The following is a 20039-nucleotide window of genomic DNA, read 5'->3' as shown; positions in this document are numbered from 1 at the left end:
CTCTTTTCTATAGTGGCTGCAACAATTTACATTCCCATCAACAGTGCACAAAATTTTCCTTTATTCCACATCCTCCCCAACACTTGTTATTTATTGTGTTTTTAATAATAGCCATTTATAGTAATGTGGTGGTAATGGTGTGGAGGAGGCAAGCATTCAATGGTTCTTTGATTTGGTCTCAGTCTTTTAGTGTGCCTGGGTCTCTGGATTCTGAACTTTACAAGTGTTTGTTTTCTTCTCCACCCCCTTCCCCTTAAGTGGGACAAAATGGCTCAGAGGTACTGGTATTTGGTATTGCCCTTTCCCCAGGTCAGTTATAGTCTGATAATACCCTAGCAGGTTGTCCTCTGGTTAGTTTCTCTTGAAGGCAGTCCTTGTTAAGAACAGAGTATTCCAGGGGTGCCTGGGTGGCTCAGTTGGTTAAGTGGCTGCCTTTGGCTTGGATCATGATTCCAGGGTCCTGGGATTGAGCCTCACGTTGGGCGCTTTGCTCAGCGGAGAGCATGCTTCTCCCTCTCCTTCTGCCTGCTGCTCTGCCTACTTGTGCTCTATCTTCTCTGCCAAGTAAATAAATAAAATCTAAAAAAAAAAAACAAACCAAAAAACCAGAGTATTCTAGCATATTCCACAATGGTTCCTTTTTCCCTCCCCCTGCCAGAACCACAAGGGGACTTTTAAAAATATTCTGGGAATTTGTTCAAGCTCCTGGAGATAAAGCTCACAAAATTGGGGACTTCCCTGTGACTGAGACCCTGTGCAGTTTTTTAACTCTCAGACTTGTGAGACAAAAAGTGAGCCTCCAGCAATTCATCAATTATAGTTCAGGTTTCCTATCTTGGCACTGGTTCCCACAGTGGTTTCTACTCCTGGGTCTTCTCCAATAAGCCCTGACTCCCTGTATTCATTTGTCCATCTCCCCAGTCTTGGGGGCAGTGGTTTGCCCTATGTTCTTACCTTTCTTTCAGATCCAAAGAAAGTTGTTGATTTTTCATACTGTTTAATTTTTCACTTGTTCTTAGGACAGAGTAGTAACCTCCAAACTCCATTCTGTGGAACTGAAAACCAAGTCCCATCTTCTTAACATACAGAATGCTCAGCTCAATCTGCCAATTCTTTTTCATATCTAGCTTTTGCCATTTTTAATATAGTTCTGCTCCTCTTTCCAGTGGCCCTCTTAGATATGTTGAGGAAACTCACTTCATTGCACAAATATATTGTTTTACCCTGAGAGCAGCAGAGAAGCCACAGTAAACAGAAAATACAGAGCATCACTTAACTGACCATGCTTTCATTGGACATTCAATGCCTAGCTTGGTCAGATGCCCTCAGTGGATTACGTTCTGTGTTTCCAGGGAGGTATTTATGGTCTCACCATGTGATTTCTTCCTTAGTGGCTCTTGTAAACTCTCGGGGAAGCTGAAGTCAGAGTATGACACAGACTGTTCTGATGATCTTCTCCTGAGAGTCCTCTTTTAGTAGTCCTCAATGATTATTTTGTTCTTTTTTAATGCATCTGTGATAATGTTTGCTATCCAATTTTTAAAACTAGACAATATATTGTGTAGGTACGCATATGTCAGAGAGCCTTCCGTGCCTGTGGATTCTGAGCTTCACAAGCTTTCCAAGAAGAAACCTCTTAAAAAAGGTTCTGAGTGCCCATTGTTTATTTTGGAGGTAATCATAGGAAACATTAGTAGGGGAGTTAGTAAGTGGAACAAGAAAGGGTATGCAGTCAGCAAAGTATATTCCATCTAACAAATTAACTCTTTGGGGTAACTGGAATTCAATACTGCCAGAGAATTTTGGGAGTCGGAGTTATTTTATCATGTTCTAACTTTCTAAATTATTGTTTGAAGGTAATGAGCCTGTTAGTTTGTTGGCACTTCTAGCCAAATTTGTGGACATCAAAGTGGTCCTTGCAGTCAAAAATGGCTCCAAACAAAGCAATATAAATGCTGGAGTTGGAGGTTGGCTAGTCACAGGTGATGCATAGCAGATATGGGCAGGGCACCAACAGCATCTACCACAGGAGAAAAACCTTAGAACAAAGCAAGAGAATGACCTATCCAAAACTTAGGGAAAGTGGATGTGCTTCTTTTGGAGGGAGCTAGAAGGAAGAAGGTTAGAGCAAAGGGTGTGTAGGACTTCTAAGCACCTGGAGATGTTCTATTTCTTACCTGACTGGGAGTACATGGTAGTAATTCTTTATACTATGTGTATATGTGTTATACACTCTTCTGTGAATGATATGTATTTCACAGAAAATTTTTATTTAAAATAATTAAAGTTTAGGGGTGCCTGGGTGGCTCAGTCAATTAAGCATCTGCCTTTGGCTCAGGTTATGGTCCTGGGATCAAGCCCCACATCAGGCTCCCTGCTTAGCAAGGAGTCTGCTTCTCCCTCTCCCTCTGTGATTTCTCTCACTCTCACTCTCTCTCTAATAAATAAATAAACAAACCCATTTTTACAAAATAAAGTTTATGTTAAAAATATCAATACTAACCAATTAAATATTAGGTCATATTTTGTGTAAAGAAGTAGTAAGACCATTTAAAATTTAAAAGTATAGTATTTTATTCAAGACAAAAAAAAATGCTGCTAAATATTGATGCTGACAGTGTTTTTCTCCTGTGAGTGACTAAGCCTATTACAGTTGGTAAAGGGACTGAAGCCTGTGGGTTGAGGAAAATGTTGCACTAGCTGTGCTTAGACTGAGTATGGCAGCGTTATGATTATGGGAAAAACAAATTCTTAAAACTTCTTTTCTATTCCAAAGAAGCTTTCTATAGGGTGGCCAGTAAGTCTAGAAATATAGATAATATAATTTTGTCATTCTTTGTAGTGTAATATCAATAAACCATTTATTATAAGAATAAAGTCTTGTGGATCAGTAAAAAAACACATGTCTTCTTTGCCTGATTTGGAATGAAACTGAAAGAGATTCAGGAGTCAGCTGGAAATCAAATATTAGCTTTATTACTTATAAAGATAATTGAAAAAAAAGTGTAGCTTTAAATCTGCAGCTCAGTGGATTTGCCATTTCTTCCTTCCAAAATAGATCTTACCAGCCATAAATGGCACAGCTAGACAAGCAGAGATCTCCTTTTTTAGGAGTGAGAATGGACCAGAAAGCATGCTTTCTGCCACTGAACAGATCTAACAAAAGAATTCAGAATTGTCTGAGCACAATTCCTTCTCCTAAACTTTCCTGTAGGATTAGTCAGTCACTTTTTCTCTGGTAATGAGTGAATGAAGGACATCAAGAGACCAAGGTGTTAATTTAGTTGAAGTTCACTGTGATGATGCATAGAAAGTGAGGAAAAAATTTTCCATCCAACAGTATACATATAGTAAATTATGCTAAAGTGGCATTTCAAATCAATGGGTAATTCAATAAATGTATTAGTATTCCTGGTTAAATTTAAAAAATATAGTTAATCCTACAACTATAGATTTCATAAAGTCATCTTGTTTTGTATGTATATTATACTACAATAAAGTGTATTTTTTATAAAACCAAGCGATATAAGCTCATTTTTATTAAGAAAATACACTTATGTATTTGTTAATATGTGAATCTGGAAGGACACACACTGGAATGTTAGCAGTTATTATCTCTGGGTGATGGAAATACAAGTCATAGTTATCTTTTTTTTAATAGTTAGCATATATTTTTACTCAGCTAACAAGTAAAATTATTTTTCTATAAATGTTATATGGCTAATTGCCCTCTTTTTATAGTCTGAATTAAACCAGTAAATAGAAATAATATTTTATAATGGGTAAAAACTATTTTGACATATCCTGGACTCAAAAATGCTCAAAACACAGGTATAGTACGGAATATGTCATTCTGATACTAGTTAAAACTTTCCTTAGTAGAATATACCAGTATAAAATTGGAAAGTCACAGTCATTCTTTTTTTTTTTTTTTTCAAGAAACAGACTCAACTATGGAGAACAAACTGATTATCAGAGGGGAGGTGTGTGGGAGAATGGGTTAAACAGGTGATGGGGATTAAGGAATGCACGTTTGTGATGAGCACCAGGTGTTGTATGGAAGTGTTAATTACTAAATTGTACACTTGAAACTAATATTACACTGTATGTTAACTAACTGGAATTTAAATAAAAACTTAAAAAACTCCATCCCCCCCAAAATGAACAAAAAGCAATCACTATTATTTATTGTTTCATTTTTTACATAATATTATGGCATGTGGTATGAGATTTTTTATTTCTTAGGTTAATTTATTCAAATGTATAAATGTCATGATGGTACCCAAATTAAAATTACCAATGTTATTTATCTTCTAACAAGAAACAACTTTAAATCACCCTAACATTTTATGTTGCTCATTTATAACACGTACCTTTATTTATGTAGCAATTATTGCTGACAATGTAACAGTATATTCCTATATACTCAAATTACTAAACTTTCAGTTAAAGTAAGAAAAAGAAGGTTAGGTAATTCATTATTCAAAGACATAATTTCTTTTTATGGTCTTTTACTTTATGAACATGGAAATTGTACCCTTTTGAATTCAGCAAAATAGATGAGGCATTCTGTGTATAACTTTGTTAGATATTATTAAAATAAATTCAATAAAATAGGAACGTTATTATGAACTGTGAGTTAACATTCTCACTAATTGAAAACACTGAGAAATCCAAAGCTCCTTCATTTTATTTTATGAAAATAAAGTCATAACAATGAAGTAGTTGCATTTATTATATCCAGGTCTTGTTTTGATTTTTAGAGAAAAGAATTATTAAATTACTGTACTTTAAACTTTCGTAAGCTTAGCACATAGAAATATTTTATTACATGGTCACTGATAAAATAATTGCTACATGAAATTTTCATTGTTGTATCAATAATGAAAAGGGTTGGAACTTTTTTTAATTTGCAGATAAATATCATTTTCAGTCTTTGGAGACCATTGTTATATTTCCTCATTTGAAAAAATTATAGCCAGTGCAAACAAAAATTTTTAAAAAGGGAAGGTAATAACCATATTACTGTACAAGTTTCTTGAGAACAGTCAACCAATTTCCCAACAAGTATAATCTTTTCACATAAGCATATGAGTTTTTTTGGAATGGAATTAGATGACTATAAATTAAAAGCTCTATAGAATATAAAAGAACATTAAATCCTTATTGTGACATGGTTGTCCAGGTCCATATCAAGTAAGACCTATACTGACAGACGGATGAGATTATGCACCATCAGCTTGGGATAGAGGGGTGAGAGGTGTGGCTATCAGAAAGGATGGTGAGGATGATTTGGAGTTATCATTAAAACACTAATGTACATGTAGATGCAAAAAGTGTGATAGCTAAGAATCTCAACCTGTTCTCATGATTTATTTCTTTTTTATCTTTACTTTCTCCTATTGTAAAAAAAAAAATTATTCATTTCTTAAGCAATAGATGTTCTTAGATTTTACTATAACTAGTTATGTATAAGCTAATTTATTAGAATTTGATTTAAAATAATTTTTACCTTTCTCTTTATTTAGGTATAATGTCCAGTACTTGGGATTTATATGATTCTTATAATGCTATGGAACTTTCATCTTTACCAACAAAACAATCTATGCTTGAATCAAATACTAAAGCAAGTATAGTTTCTAAAGATCATGAGCCAAGAGTACCAGGGAGTACTATAGAAAAAAGTAAGATTTCATTTATTTCAGGTTTTTTTTTTTTTTTAATGGAGTGTTTCACGAATTTGCATGTCATCCCTGCATGGGAGCTATGCTAATCTTTTCTGTACCTTTCCAATATTATTATATTGCTGCTAAGCGAACACTCTTTCAGTTTTTATTTAAATGATGTTTTCACATGCCCTTGTAAATAAATTCTTTCTTACCAGTTACAATACTTACTTTCTGGTGGAACATGAAACTACAACTTTTGCTGAGAAATAGCATTGTTATTCTTTTGGATCATCCTGGACTCTGAACCCCAAATTTAATTTTTCTTGGATAACTGTCAAGAGTTTCAAAGATTTTATGTTTCTCTGTTGCTTCTTTACTTGCTCTTAAGTTCTCTCTTATATATATAGGAACATGTGGGTTCCATAATTTTCTCTCTTTCCGTAGACTATATAATTTCTAAGAAAAAGTGTATACTAACTTTGTGATAGATTAAAATGGAGATAAATGAACAACTATGGCTTTTAATTGGGGATAATTTTACTTCCTCCAGGGGACATTTGGCAGTATTTGGAGAAGTTTTTGGTTGTCCTGACTATGAGGACATCTTTTGGGTCAATGCCAGGGAAGAACCTTTTGATATACAGAACAACCCCCACAACAAGAAATTACATGGCAAAATGTAATATTACCAACATGGAGAAATTCTACTTTAAAACTTTAGCTTTTAGTGGGGTTATGGACATTGGGGAGGGTATGTGTTTTGGTGAGTGCTGTGAAGTGTGTAAACCTGGCGATTCACAGACCTGTACCCCTGGGGATAAAAATATATTATATGTTTATAAAAAATAAAAAAATTAAAAATTAAAAATTAAAAAAAACTTTAGCTTTTAGTATTCTAAGATTTGAGATTAAATGCTTTAATTAAAGTCAATATAAAATTTTAACTTTCCAAATATACTTAGTAACATGGAAGAATTTTTACAAAGTCCAGTTATAGGATATTTGTTAAATTCCACTTCTGATTGTTTTGTGGTTATGCAGTTATACAGTTTTACTCTCCCTATTCTAAACTCGGAGTAATTTTTCTTATGAAATTATATCACTACATATAAAAGGTAGTCTTTATTTCAGAGTAACTAAACCCTGGCAAGTTTTGGTAAAGTTTTGGCAAATTTTCATAAACTAAATTGAAATATTTCTGTTCTCACCCATTTTACCCAAAGACAAATGTAATATGTAAAATTAGTAAATCAGAAAATGTTTTTGAAAAATTGTTTAAAGAGAATTGATCATTTTCAGAAAATTCTCAATTGTTCATTACTCATTTATAGGAAAGCCATTGATTTTGTATTTTAAACTTATATATTGTAACCTTGCTCTAATTGCTTATTAATTGGAGAATTTTATTTTTTTACATTTTTTTGGGTTTTCTACATAAACAACTATGTCATCTACAAAGCTTTTTTCCTTCCAATTTGTATAACTTTTATTTCTTTTCCTTAAATTATTGTATTAGCTAGGACTTCTAGTATGATGTTGAATAAAGGTGGTGAGAGGCAACATCCTAACCCTGTTCCTTACCTTCATGTGGAAATTCTCAGGTGTTCACCATTAAATATGTTAGTTTTTCATAGATTTTTTGGTTTTTCATAGATTTTTTAAAAATCAAGTTGAGGAAATTCACTTCTATTCTTAGTTTCCTGGGAAGGTTTTTCTTTTTCTTTTTTCTTTTCTTTTTTTTTTTTTTAAGATTTATTTATTTATTTAAGAGGCAGAGAGAGAGAGAAAGGGAGAGTGTGCGTGTGAGTAGGGGCAGAGGCAGAGGGAGAGAGAGAGGTAGCCCCCCCTATTGAGCACAGAGCCTGACTTGAGACTCAATCTGGGGACCTTGAGATCATGACCCTGAGATCAAAACCAATGCCAAAATGGAGTCCGGTGCCTAATCAACTGAGTCACCCAGGTACTCTGGGACTTCTTGATATAGTGGGTGTTAGATTTTGTCAAAAGAGTTTTCTGAATCTAATGTGATTTTCCTTCTTTAGCCTGTTCATGGGAAGGGTTACATTAATTGATTTTCAATTGTTGCACCAACTTTGCATACATGGGACTAACTCTACTTTGTTGGAGTACCTAATTCTTCTTATACACTGTTAGATTTGATTTGCTAATATTTTATTGAGGATTTCTGTGTTATTTTTATAAACAGTATTGTTCTGTAATTCTTCTTTTTTGTAATGTCTTCACCTGGTTTTGGTGTTAGAGTAATGACAGCCTAACAAAATGAATTGGGAAGTGTTCACTCTACTTAGTTTCTAAAATAGATTGTATAAACAAGTCTTAAGTGTTTGATATAATTCACCAGCAAAACCATCTAGACCTATTTTCTATTTTGAAACTTTATTAATTATTGATTTAATTTCTTTAACAGAGTTAGGCCTAATCAGATGATCTATTTCACTTTGTGTGAGTTTTGGTAGGTTGTGTCTTTTGAGGAATCGTTCCCTTTCATCTAAGTGATCAAATCTGTGAACATAGAGTTACGCACAGTTTTCCTTATTATTCCTTTGGTGTATGGGATCAGTAGTGATGACACCTCTATTATTGCTCATACTAACAATTTATATGTTCTTTTTATTTTCTTGGTTAATGTGACTGATGATTATGAATTTTGTTGATCTTTTCAAAGACTTAACTTTTAATTTCATTGATTTTTTTTTCTGATGATTTCCTGTTTTCAACTTCACTGATTTATGCTTTAATTTTTATATATATTTGTTTCCTGCTAGCTTTAGGCTTATGTTATTCGTCTTATTCTAGTGCCCTGAGATAGAAGCTTAGATTATTAATTTTTGGATCATTCTTCTTTTCTAATATATGCATGCAGTGTTGTAAATTTCCCTCTAAGCATTCATTTTGTTGAATCTCACACATTTTGATGTTATATTTTTACTTTGAGTTGGTTCAACTATTTTAAAATTTCATTTAAGACTTCTTCTTTGACTTATTTTTTATGTATTTTTTAAGAATTTCCAAATATTTTAGGATTATCCAGGTATCTTTTTTGTTGAATTCTAGTTTAATTCCACTATGGTCTGAAAGCATACTTTGTATTATTTCTATTCTTTTAAATACGTTGCAAAATATATGTTTATAAAAAAATTAGAAATTAAAAAAAATAAAAAATAAAAAAAAATAAAAAAGAGGAAAAAAAAATACGTTGAAGTTTGCTTTTCTGACCCAGAATGTGATCTAGCTTGGCAAACATTCCAAGTAAGCTTGATAAAAAACATATATTCTATTATAAAATAGTGTTAGAGTCTCCAATTATAACAGTGGATGTGTCTGATTCTCCTTGTAGTTCTATCAGTTTTTGCCTTAAATATTTTATAGTCTTGTTTTCTGCTGCACAAATGATTAGGACTGCTGTGTCTTCTTGGAGAACTGACTTCTTTATTATTATGCAATGCTCCTCTCTATTTCTGATAATTTTCCTTGCTCAGAAGTCAACTTTGTCTGAAATTAAATATAGCTACTCCATCTTCTTTTGATTAGTGTTAACATAGTATATATTGCTCTTTACCTTTAATCTATCCATGTCTTTACATTTAAATTGGGTTTCTTGTAGATGATACTTTTTAAATGTGAATTTTATTATTATTTAGGCATGGTAAGGCCAACAGATGAGGACACCACTGCCATTGAAAAGATAGCTTGTATTACTCACGGATCTCAAGAGGAGGGGACGTTCAATTCTGTGAGCTATAAGAGAAGCACCAGCATCAGTCAGGAGGCAGAAAGGAGGGGAAAATGTGACCAAGGGTCTTTGCTGAAGTTTCTGTAGATGGGAGATCCCAATCTAAACATATGGATACTTTAAAGTAGAGACCTTTCTGAGCTGTGGCCGTAGAGAGATGTAATGACTGAAGAAGACTGAAGAGATGTGATGATGTTGTCTTCCAAGAAAGGTGTGGGTGGCCACTAGAAGTTGAAAAAGATAAGGAAATGAATATCTAGAGCCTCCAGAAAGGAATATAATCCTATCAACTTTTTGATTTTAGCCAATGAGACCTGGTCTGACCTCTAATAAATCTGCATGGTTTTAATCCACTTAAGTTTTTGTCGTTTATTTTAGCATCAGAAAAAAAAAATTAACACAGTGGTGTAGCATTTTTAAAAAACTACAATCAAATCAGACTTCCATGTGAAGACTAATATTATTATTTAAATTTGAATAACAATGTATACAGATATAAATTACCTATGAAGTTATCATTGTTTATCTTCTGATAATACATTTTTAAGTGGTTAAGAATTCCAGAATGAGATAATATATGTATATATTCCATGTGCTTGGTACATGAAAGATATTCAATAAGTGTCTATTGAAGTTTTGAATATTGGAGGAAAACAAGTACTGACAAAATGTGACTTTTATAATACTTAGAATACATGAATCATCTAATACTATTTAAATTATTTTATCATTGCGTCATGTTTGTATTTTTCAGACAGTGAAGCTAGTTCTTTAATGGATATAGAAAATGTGCTTCTGACTAAAATCCATGATGATGAAGAGGATCGCTCAGAGTCAATAATGAAATCTGACAAGTTTCGTCAGGATTTATTTTTTATGGAACGAGTTCTAATGGAAAATTTATTTCAGCCCAAACTTGCAGCTTATCGTCAGCTTCCGGTTTTAAAAGGTATTTTTAAAAATCACATTTGGGGATGCCTGGGTGGCTCAGGTAGTTAAGTGTCTGTATTTGGCTCAGGTCGTGATCCCTGGGTTCTGGGATCGAATGCTACATCAGGTTCCTTGTTCAGCAGGAAACCTGCTTCTCTCTCTGCTTGCTTCTCCATCTGCCTGCCTCTCCCCCTGCTTGTACACGAGTTCTCTCTTTTTCTCTTTCTTTCTTTCTCTCTCTCAGACAAATAAATAAAATCTTTTTAAAAATCACGTTTAGACAAGCTCAAATAATTAAAAGAATTAAGTGGAATTATTTCTAAATGTAACCTCTAGACTGGGTTATCACTTATTGAAAGATACATACTATATAGCTTTTAGCATTGAATATCCAAGTAACATTAGAGTTCAGACTATAGAGCCCACAAAAAGAGGTAGTCCCTTAGATTAAAATCTTCATAAGCTTCTGTGACATTTTTCTCTCTCTTGCCCCTGCATTGAATTATTTTCTCATATGTAAAGCCCCAATCCATTACCACTGACACCTTCCAAGTTCTGGTTTTTACCTTTCCTTAATTGTATTGCAAGGGCATTCTTCCTGTTCTCATTGCTAAATCCCAACTCATGTTCACAGAATATTTTAAAAGATTTTAGAGATTAACTCAACCTTTCATTTTTTGAATGAAGAAGATGAGATGTATAGAAAGTTTCCAAGTTTAGAGCCTATGACAAAGCTAGGCATTCAGACAAGTTCTTCTGATCTCATTCTAATTCTCTTTCGACTCTACTATCCTGTTGTGCTGATGTATCCTATACTTGGGTTTGAACATGGTAACATAACTGTTAAAAAAAAATGCAGTAACTTCCCATTGCCTAGAATAAATTATAAACCCTAAGATTTTCCTTGTGCTATCTTCCGGTTAAACCTTAACCCCCTTAAATAGGCATTTAATCTGATATTTCTCATCATAGATTAATTGTTTTGGTATATCATATAAGGGACTCATATAGTAAGTACAGTTGATCCTTGAACAAGGCAGGGCTTAGGGATGATGACCCTGGCACAGTACAGCTTTTGATTCCCCCAAACAGCCTACTGTTGACCGGAAGCCTTACCAATAGCATAAACAGTCAGTTAACACACATTTTGTGGGTTATATGTATTATATACTGTGTTCTTATAGTAAAACAACCTGAGAAAAGAAAATGGTATTAAGAAAATCATAAGGAAAGGAAAATACATTTACAGTTTTGTACATACACTAGCCTGGGCCAGGGGCAGTGGGAGGGGCTAGTCCCAGAATGACAAAGTTCTGTAGTCTGGTGGCCTCAGCTGCCCAGCAGCAGCTGCTGGGTGGGCTCATGGGTGGCAGAGGAAGTATAGAGGCACAGCAGAGCTGGACCACTGCCTAGAGTTGTATACCAGGTGTACTTCCTGGAGGTGGCCATTTCAGCTGCAGCCAAACAGGAGTACGCTGCTCTCTCTCTTTTTTCTTTTTAAAATGCCTTTATTATAAAATTAAAATCTAGGGAAGCTCCTTTTTCCCCTGTCCAAAGACTTCATTAATACAGATATTGGAACAAAAATATCATTTATGGATTGGTAAAAGAGGATATCCACGGACACCAGTCCAGCTTCTACCAGGCAGTGCCATCCTCGCACAGTCAACATGCCAAGGTCAGCTGGGTGCCTCACCATCCAGAATGTATAGGTTAATTCCTGCCCCCAAAGACACTTGGGGATGAGTCCCCACATTTTCCGTTTGAGGTGATATTGACTTTTCCTATTCCACTGGCCCTTGGGCTATTGCCCCACATTAACTATTATTAACTGTTATTCTTTTTCTCCTTTTGCACAAAGGTGAATACAGACTTTCTTTGAATATAGCAGGGTATCAGGAGGTAACCAGTCATATGTATTTAAATTGACCAGCACATAAGTGATGAAACTTTTGATAAGAGTACCCCATAGGTGCTCTTCAACTCTGATTTCACAAGAAGAGAGAGGGTAAAAGAACTCAAAGAAATCCAACATCCCTCCCATTATAGGACAGACAGTTCCCAAATAGATTTCATAATGCTGGGGTTTCTGGTAATACAGGTAAGGCTTTTGTTTAATTCTGACCTGAAGCCTACACTGGTTACAGATTATGGACACAACCACCACAGGGAAGAATCTGCACTAGGGCCTGCAACAGGACCAAGGCCCACGGCTCCCCTGAAGCAGCTCTGGAAGCCAGTGGGTGGAGGACTCTGTGGGGCTCTGTGTACAACGCCATCACTGCCATCTGGTTGTATTCTTCTGCTTTAGCTCAACCTTCTGCCTGCTAGCCCTGGATGCACTACCTGACCACCCTACCCTCACTTGTGGTGGCCTGCAGACCTTCCCTCAGTAGGCCTCCCCTGGCACTCATGTAGCAAGTGCTGCCTCTGTGCCAGTTGCCTTTCATTCCATCTTTGGAGAGTGGGTTGGGTAGTTGCAAATAAACGCCTGTGGCTCTTGCTGTTAATGCTTTTTAAAACATCTTACATATAAATGGATTCACACAGTTCAAACCTGTGTTGTTCCAGGGCCACTTGTATTCTTTCATGTCTGGCTTCTTTCCCTCAACATAATGTTTTTGAGATTCATCAAGGCTGATGAATGTTGTCTTAAAGACTAATCATGTTGAATACTTATTCATGTGCTTTTTTAGGTCACGTGTGTATCTTCCTTTGTGTAATGTTTGGTCAAGTCCTTTGTCATTTTTAAAAAGATTTTATTTATTTCTTTGACAGAGAGAAAGAGAGATCACAAGCAGGCAGAGAGGCAGGCAGAGAGGAAGGGGAAAGCAAGTCCCCTGCTGAGCAGACAGCCGGACGTGGGGCTCTATCCCAGGACCCTGAGATCATGACCTGAACCTAAGACAGAGGCTTAACCCACTGAGCCACCCAGACGCCTTGTCTTTTGCCATTTTAAATTGAATTATCTTTTCTTTTTAAAAATCAAGTTGTAGGAGTTTATTTTTATATATTCTGGAATAAGCTCTTTGAAAGATACATGTATTACAATTTTTTAGTCTAAGTCAGTAACTTACCAATATGTTTTTCTTTTGATAGTAGAAGTTTTTAATTTTAATGAAGTCTTATCTATCAGTTTTTTTTTCTTTTGTAGTTAATGTTTTCCATGTCCTCTTTAAGATATCTTTGCCTGCCCCAAGACTGCAAATGTCTTTGTCTTATTCCTAAGCTTAAGGAAAAGTATTCAATATTTTCATTAAATATGATGTTAGTTGTAACTTTTTGTGGATACTTTTTGTTGGTTTGAGGGAATCTTCCTCTTTCTAGTTTTCTAAACATTTTCAAAAATATATGGGTGTTGAATTTTGTCCAGCATACCCACAATAGTGAACACAATATTTAAGGAGAAGAGCAAAGCTGGAGGACACACACTACCTGACTTCAAGATTTGTAAAGCTCTAGTAGTGAAGGCAGTGTGGTACAGACAAAAGAATAGACACATATTTAAGCAGAACAGAATAGAGAGCCCCAAAATAGGTCCACATAATTATAGTCAACTGATCTTTCACAAAAGAGAAAAAGCAATTCAATGAAGAAAAGGTAGTCTTTTCAACCAATGGTACTGAAGCAAATGGTCATTTACGTGCAAAATAAAGAATCCAGACACCAACCTTTTATCATTCACAAAAATTAACCCAAAATCGGTCATAGACTTCAATATAAGATACAAAACTACAGAACTCCTAGAAGTCAACATAGAAGAAAATCTAAATAATCTTAAGGTATAGCAATGACTTTGGAGATTTAACACCAAAGGCATGATAAACTTCTCCACTGTAAAAGACATTATGAGGAGAATAAGAAGTTATGTCACAGACTGGAGAAAATATTTACAAAAAACATATCTGTTAAAAGACTCATCCAAAATATATAAATATTTCTTAAAACTCTATAATGAAAAACAACATGATCAAAAAATGGACAAAAGACATTAACAGACACTTCCGCCCCCAAATATACACAGGGCAAATAGGCATATAAAAAGATGCTCAACATCAGAGCTCACTAGGGAATTGTAAACTATAACAGCAATGAGATACCACTACATACTTATTAGAATGATGAAAATCCAAAACACTGACACCACCAATACTGGCAAAGATATGGAAAAAGAATTCTCATTCAGTGCTGGTGGGATTGCACGATGAATAGTTCCGCCACTTTGGAAGACAGTTTGGCAGTTCCTTACAAAACTAAACATACTGTTACCATATGGTCCATAATCACACTCCTTAGTATTTACCCAGTGTGGTTGAATACTTATATACCCACAAAAACCTGCACACAAATGGTTACAGCAGTTTTATTCATAATTGCCCAAACTTGGAAGTAACCAAGATCTCCTTCAATAGGTGAATGGATAAATAAATTGTGGCATATCCAGACAATGCAATATTATTCAGCACAAAAAAGAAATAAATGTTCAAGCCTTGAATGGATGTGGATAAAACTTAAATGCATGTTACTGAATGAAAGAAGTCAGTCTAAAAAGACATTATATGGTATAGTTCCAAATGTGTGACATTCTGGAAAAGACAAAAAATATGGAGACAGTAAAATGATTATTGTTTTCCAGGGACTTGAGGGCTGGGAGAAATGAATAGGCAGAGAACATAAGATTTGTAGAGCAGTGAAACTATTCTCTCTGACTATTATAATCGTGAGTGCATGCCATTGTGCATTTGTCCAAACCCATAGAATTTATACACCAGAAGTGATCCCTAATTGAAACTATGGAGTTTGGGTGATTATGATTTGTCATTGTGGGCTCATTGATTATAACAAATATATCACTGGTGCAGAATGATGATTCTGAGGGAGGTTATGCATGTATCTGGGTTTGAGTGTAGAGGAACTCTAAGTTCCATTTTTTTCTGTGCATGTATGAGTTTGAGTGTAGAGGAATTCTCTCTACTTTAAGTCAATTTTTCTGTGAATGTAAAACTTCTCTAAAAAAATGGGTCTATTAAGGAAAACGCTATTAACATATACTTAAGGATTTAAAGGGAAATAATATAATGAGGAAAGCAATGAAAGCTACATACAGAGCCAAACTGAACTTCTAGAATTGAAAAATCTAATACTTGAATGAAAAGTTCAGTGGATGGTCTTATTGGACCAGGAGATCAGTATCAGTGAGGTTAAAGACAAAGCAGTAGGAACATTCCAAACTGAAGTACAGAGAGAAATAAGGCTAAGAAAAAAAAAAAAAAAAAAAAAAAAGAAGCCTCAGTGACTTGTGCTACAAGGTCATGTGGCTTAACATACATGAAATTGGGGTTGTAGTAGTGGAAAAGAGAAGAGGAGAAGAAGAAAAATAATTTGAAGAAAAGTAACTGAAAAATTTCCATACTTAAAAAAAATCTTAAACCAATTATAAAAAGCTCAATGAAACCTAAACAAGATAAATACAATGAAAACCACATTGAGGCACATCATAAGTAATATGTCAGAAAATCTTAAATGTTGCCAGAGAAAAACATGACATCTGGAGAATAAAGCTAATAATGACCTTATTTCTCATCAGAAGCCAGAAGACAATGCAATGACATTTTTGCTGTGCTAAAAAATTCTACACTTAGAGAAAATCTCCTTCAGAAATCAAGGTGAAATAAAAACATGTTCAGACAAATGAAAGCTGAGAGAATTCTTTGCCAGTAGACAAACATTGCAAGGAATGTCAAAGGAAGTCCTTCAGACTGATAAAAAATAATAACAGAAATTAGGATCTACATAAACTAATGGAGTGCTAGAATTGAAAAATGTGAGTGAAAGTTAGAAACATTTCTTAGTGTTTAAAATTTTTCCTTAAAAACTTCCAAACTCATTTTATGAGGCCAGCATCACCTTGATCCCAAAACCAGACAAGGATCCCATCAAAAAAGAGAGCTATAGACCAATATCCTTGATGAACATAGATGCGAAAATTCTCACCAAAATACTAGCCAATAGGATTCAACAGTACATTAAAAGGATTATTCACCACGACCAAGTGGGATTTATTGCAGGGCTGCACGGTTGGTTCAACATCCACAAATCAATCAATGTGATACAACACATCAATCAAATTTTTCCTTAAAGATAATTAAATTGTCAAAATGATCACCCATTTTATTTGGCAAAGCAAACAACTTAGAATAGCCAAGCCAATTCTGAAATAGAAGAATAAAGTCGAAGGACTTACCCTATCTGATCACAAACGATTTGTTATAAAGTTATAGTAATGTAGGAAGTGTGGTATTTGTCTAACAGTAGACATATAGATGGCTGAGATAGAATAAGAATGGGTCCAGAAATAAACACAGACTTATATGGTCACTTGATTTTTGACAAATATGTCAAGATGAACTAATTTAAAAAGACTGATCTTTTCATAAATGATGCTGAAACAATAAGATATCCACATTGAGTGGGGAATGAACCTCAACTCCCATGTCATATCATACATATAAATTAACTCAGATGGGCTATAGATTTAAATATAAAAATTAAAATTATGAGTTCTAGAAGAAGACAAAAGAGAAAATGTGATCTTAGAATCAGAAAAGATTATTTAATACACAAAAATCCCAAGACATGAAAGAAAAAAAATTGGTAAGGCTTTTGAGGTAGTTAAAATGTTTGCTCTTTGAGTAACACTGTTAACGGGGGAAAATGCAAGTAACAGTCTAGAAGAATATTTTTACAACATACCTCTGTCCAAAGACATAAATTAGGAATATGTTAAGGACACATACAGCCTATAAAAAATATAGACAGTCTTGGGGCACCTGGGTGGCTCAGTGGGTTAAAGCCTCTGCTTTTGGCTCAGGTCATGGTCTCGGGGTCCTGGGACTGAGCCCCACATCGGGCTCTCTGCTCAGCAGGGAGCCTGCTTCCTCCTCTCTCTCTGCCTGCCTCTCTGACTACTTGTGATCTCTGTGTGTCAAATAAATTTAAAATCTTTAAAAATATATATAGACAGTCTAATAAAAAATAGGCAAAAGATTTGAACAGAAGCTTCACTAAAATATACATGAATGATCAGTAGACACCTTAAAAGGTACTAAACATGATTTGTTGTCAAGGAAATGCAAGTTGAAACCATAACAAAATGCCACTGAACACTAGTTGGAATGGCTAAAATTAAAAAAGACTGACAACACCAAACAAGAATATGGAGTAACTGGGTTTTTATATATTGCTGTAGGAGTTTGAAATTGTACAACCATGCTAGAAGTCTGCTGGGAAGTTTCTTAAAATGTTAAGCATAGATCCACCCAATCCACATTGCTATGACTATGTTAAGCATAGATCACCCAGTGATCCCTGTCCCTGGGTATTCAACCAAGAAAAGAAAACATATGTCTGCAAAAAACACTTATGTAAGGATGCTCATAGCAACTTTATTCATAATAACTCCAACCTGGAAACAGCCCAGATGTCCATCAACAGGTCAATGCATAAACAAATGATGGAGCACAACTCAGGAATAAAAATGAATGAACTACTTACGTACATAGTAACCTTGATGGATCTCAAAAGCATTGTCAAGTGAAGGAAACCAGACACAAAAGAATACATACCAACAAACCCGTTTATGTGATATGCTATCACAAACAAAACTAATCTGACGTGATAGAAATCAAACCAGTGTTTGGCTGTGGGGGGTTGAGCTTACCTGGAAAGGGGCATGAAGAAACTTTTTTGGTTTATCGATATATTCTCTATCTTGACTGGTGTGTGGGTTACATTGGTGTGTATATTTATCGAAACCTATTAAACTGTACAGCTAAAATCTATGCATATCAATGAATTTTCTCACAATTAAAAATACTGCAATATTTATATTATCTTGGGTTCATTTAAAGAGTGATATGCCATTGTTATTTCTTAACAGCTATTGAGGTATAACTGACATACAATAACTGCACATATTTAAAGTATATAACAGGCTTTAATACAGCATCACAATCGATGATATATACAATGATATGTCATGGTAATGAATGTATTCATCACCCTCAAATTTCTCTTCATGTCCTCTAGAATCCTTCCTTCCTGTTTCTCCTTGCCCCATCTCATCTTTAAGAAACCACTGTTTTGCTTTATATCCCTATATAGATTAATTTATATTTCCTAGAATTTTATATAAAGGTAATCATACATTATGTACCCTTATTTATCTGGCTTCTTTTCACTCAGCAAAATTATTTTCAGATTTGCCAATGTAATATATCATAGTTCATTTCTTTTTATTACTGATGAGTATTACATTGTATGACTATCCTGCACTGTGTTTATTCTTTCTCCTGTTGATCAATATTTATTTCCAGTTTGGGACCATACAAATGAAGTTGGCATGAATATTAATATACAAGTCTTTGCTTGGAAATTTGCTTTTATCCCTCTTGGGTCAATAACTAGGAATAGAATAGGTGGTACATATGTAAAATATATATTTAATTTTCTTCTTCCCTAAAATATGCTTTGTAAACACTGCTTTAGCTGAATTTCATAAAATTTGTATGTTGTATTTTCATTTCATTAAAAATTTTTAAAATTTCTTTTGAGACCACTTCATTGACCCATGTGTTATTTATAAATATCGATTAATATCCACATATTTTGGGATTTTCTACCTGTATTCTATTATTAATTTCTTATTTAATTCCATTATGGTCTGAGAATATACTTTGATTTCTATTCTTTTAGATTTGTTAAGGTCTTTTTGTTTGTTTGTGATCCATGATATGGTCTATCTTAAAGAATTTGCTATGATACTTGGGAAGAATATGTATACTGGTGTTTTTGGATGGACTGTTCTATAATTGTCAATAGGTCGAGACGGTTAATAGTGATGTTCAATTTATCTGCATCCTTACTGATTTTCTGTCTTCCTGTTCTATCAGTTATTAAGAGAGGAGTGTTGAAATCTGAACTGTAATTGTGGATTTATTTCTCATTTCAGATCTATTGTTTTTTTGTTTCATGTTATGTAACTTGTTAGGTCTATACACATTTGGGGGGTTGCTATGACTTCTTGCAGAATTGACTGCTGATTTTTCAAATTTATACAGGCAGAAATCTGAGGAATATATATGGGAATGGATATTAAGGTTGTAGGGTAAAGATGGAAGGAATATAAAGTTACATCAGATCAAGTTTACTGGTATGGGTCCACTACGCAGAGATTCTGGACCCGGTGTTGGAGTTCAGGGGATTAGAAATGGTTCTAATGGCTTAATTTCTCCTTTTCTCTTTTCTTTTTTTTTTTTTTAAGATTTTATTTATTTATTTATTTGTCAGAGAGAGAGAGAGAGAGAGAACACAAGCAGGCTGAGCGGTGGGCAGAGGCAGAGAGAGAAGCAGGCTCCCTGCTGAGCAAGAAGCCTGATGCGGGACTCGATTCCAGGACCCTGGGATCATGACCTAAGCCAAAGGCAGTGGCTTAACCAACTGAGCCACCCAGGCGTCCCTTCTTTACTTTACTATTCCTTTCCTTTCCTTTCCTTTCCTTTCCTTTCCTTTCCTTTCCTTTCCTTTCCTTTCCTTTCCTTTCCTTTCCTTTCCTTTCCTTTCCTTTCCTTTCCTTTCCTCTCCTTTCCTTTCCTTTCCTTTCCTTTCCTTTCCTTTCCTTTCCTTTC

General features: G+C 34.6%; 1 protein-coding gene and 1 non-coding gene across 2 annotated transcripts in view; one reads left to right on the top strand and one right to left on the bottom strand.

Moving 5' to 3' along the window:
• Positions 1–20039, top strand: part of DNAI4 (dynein axonemal intermediate chain 4) — an 82303-nt gene that overhangs the window by 36875 nt on the left and 25389 nt on the right. Inside the window, exons 7-8 of the mRNA XM_059375053.1 lie at positions 5529–5684; positions 10178–10372. Of these exons, the coding sequence (XP_059231036.1) occupies positions 5529–5684; positions 10178–10372 (351 nt within the window). The remainder of the gene's footprint in view (positions 1–5528; positions 5685–10177; positions 10373–20039) is intronic.
• On the bottom strand, positions 5717–5820 carry LOC132002345 (U6 spliceosomal RNA). Its single transcript, XR_009399835.1, has one exon. It is a non-coding gene; the product is annotated as a U6 spliceosomal RNA (small nuclear RNA).

Source organism: Mustela nigripes, chromosome 14 (assembly GCF_022355385.1).
Source record: "Mustela nigripes isolate SB6536 chromosome 14, MUSNIG.SB6536, whole genome shotgun sequence".
NCBI lineage: Eukaryota > Metazoa > Chordata > Mammalia > Carnivora > Mustelidae > Mustela > Mustela nigripes.
Note: the sequence above shows the minus strand (reverse complement) of the source record. Positions and strands in the feature narration are given on the sequence as shown.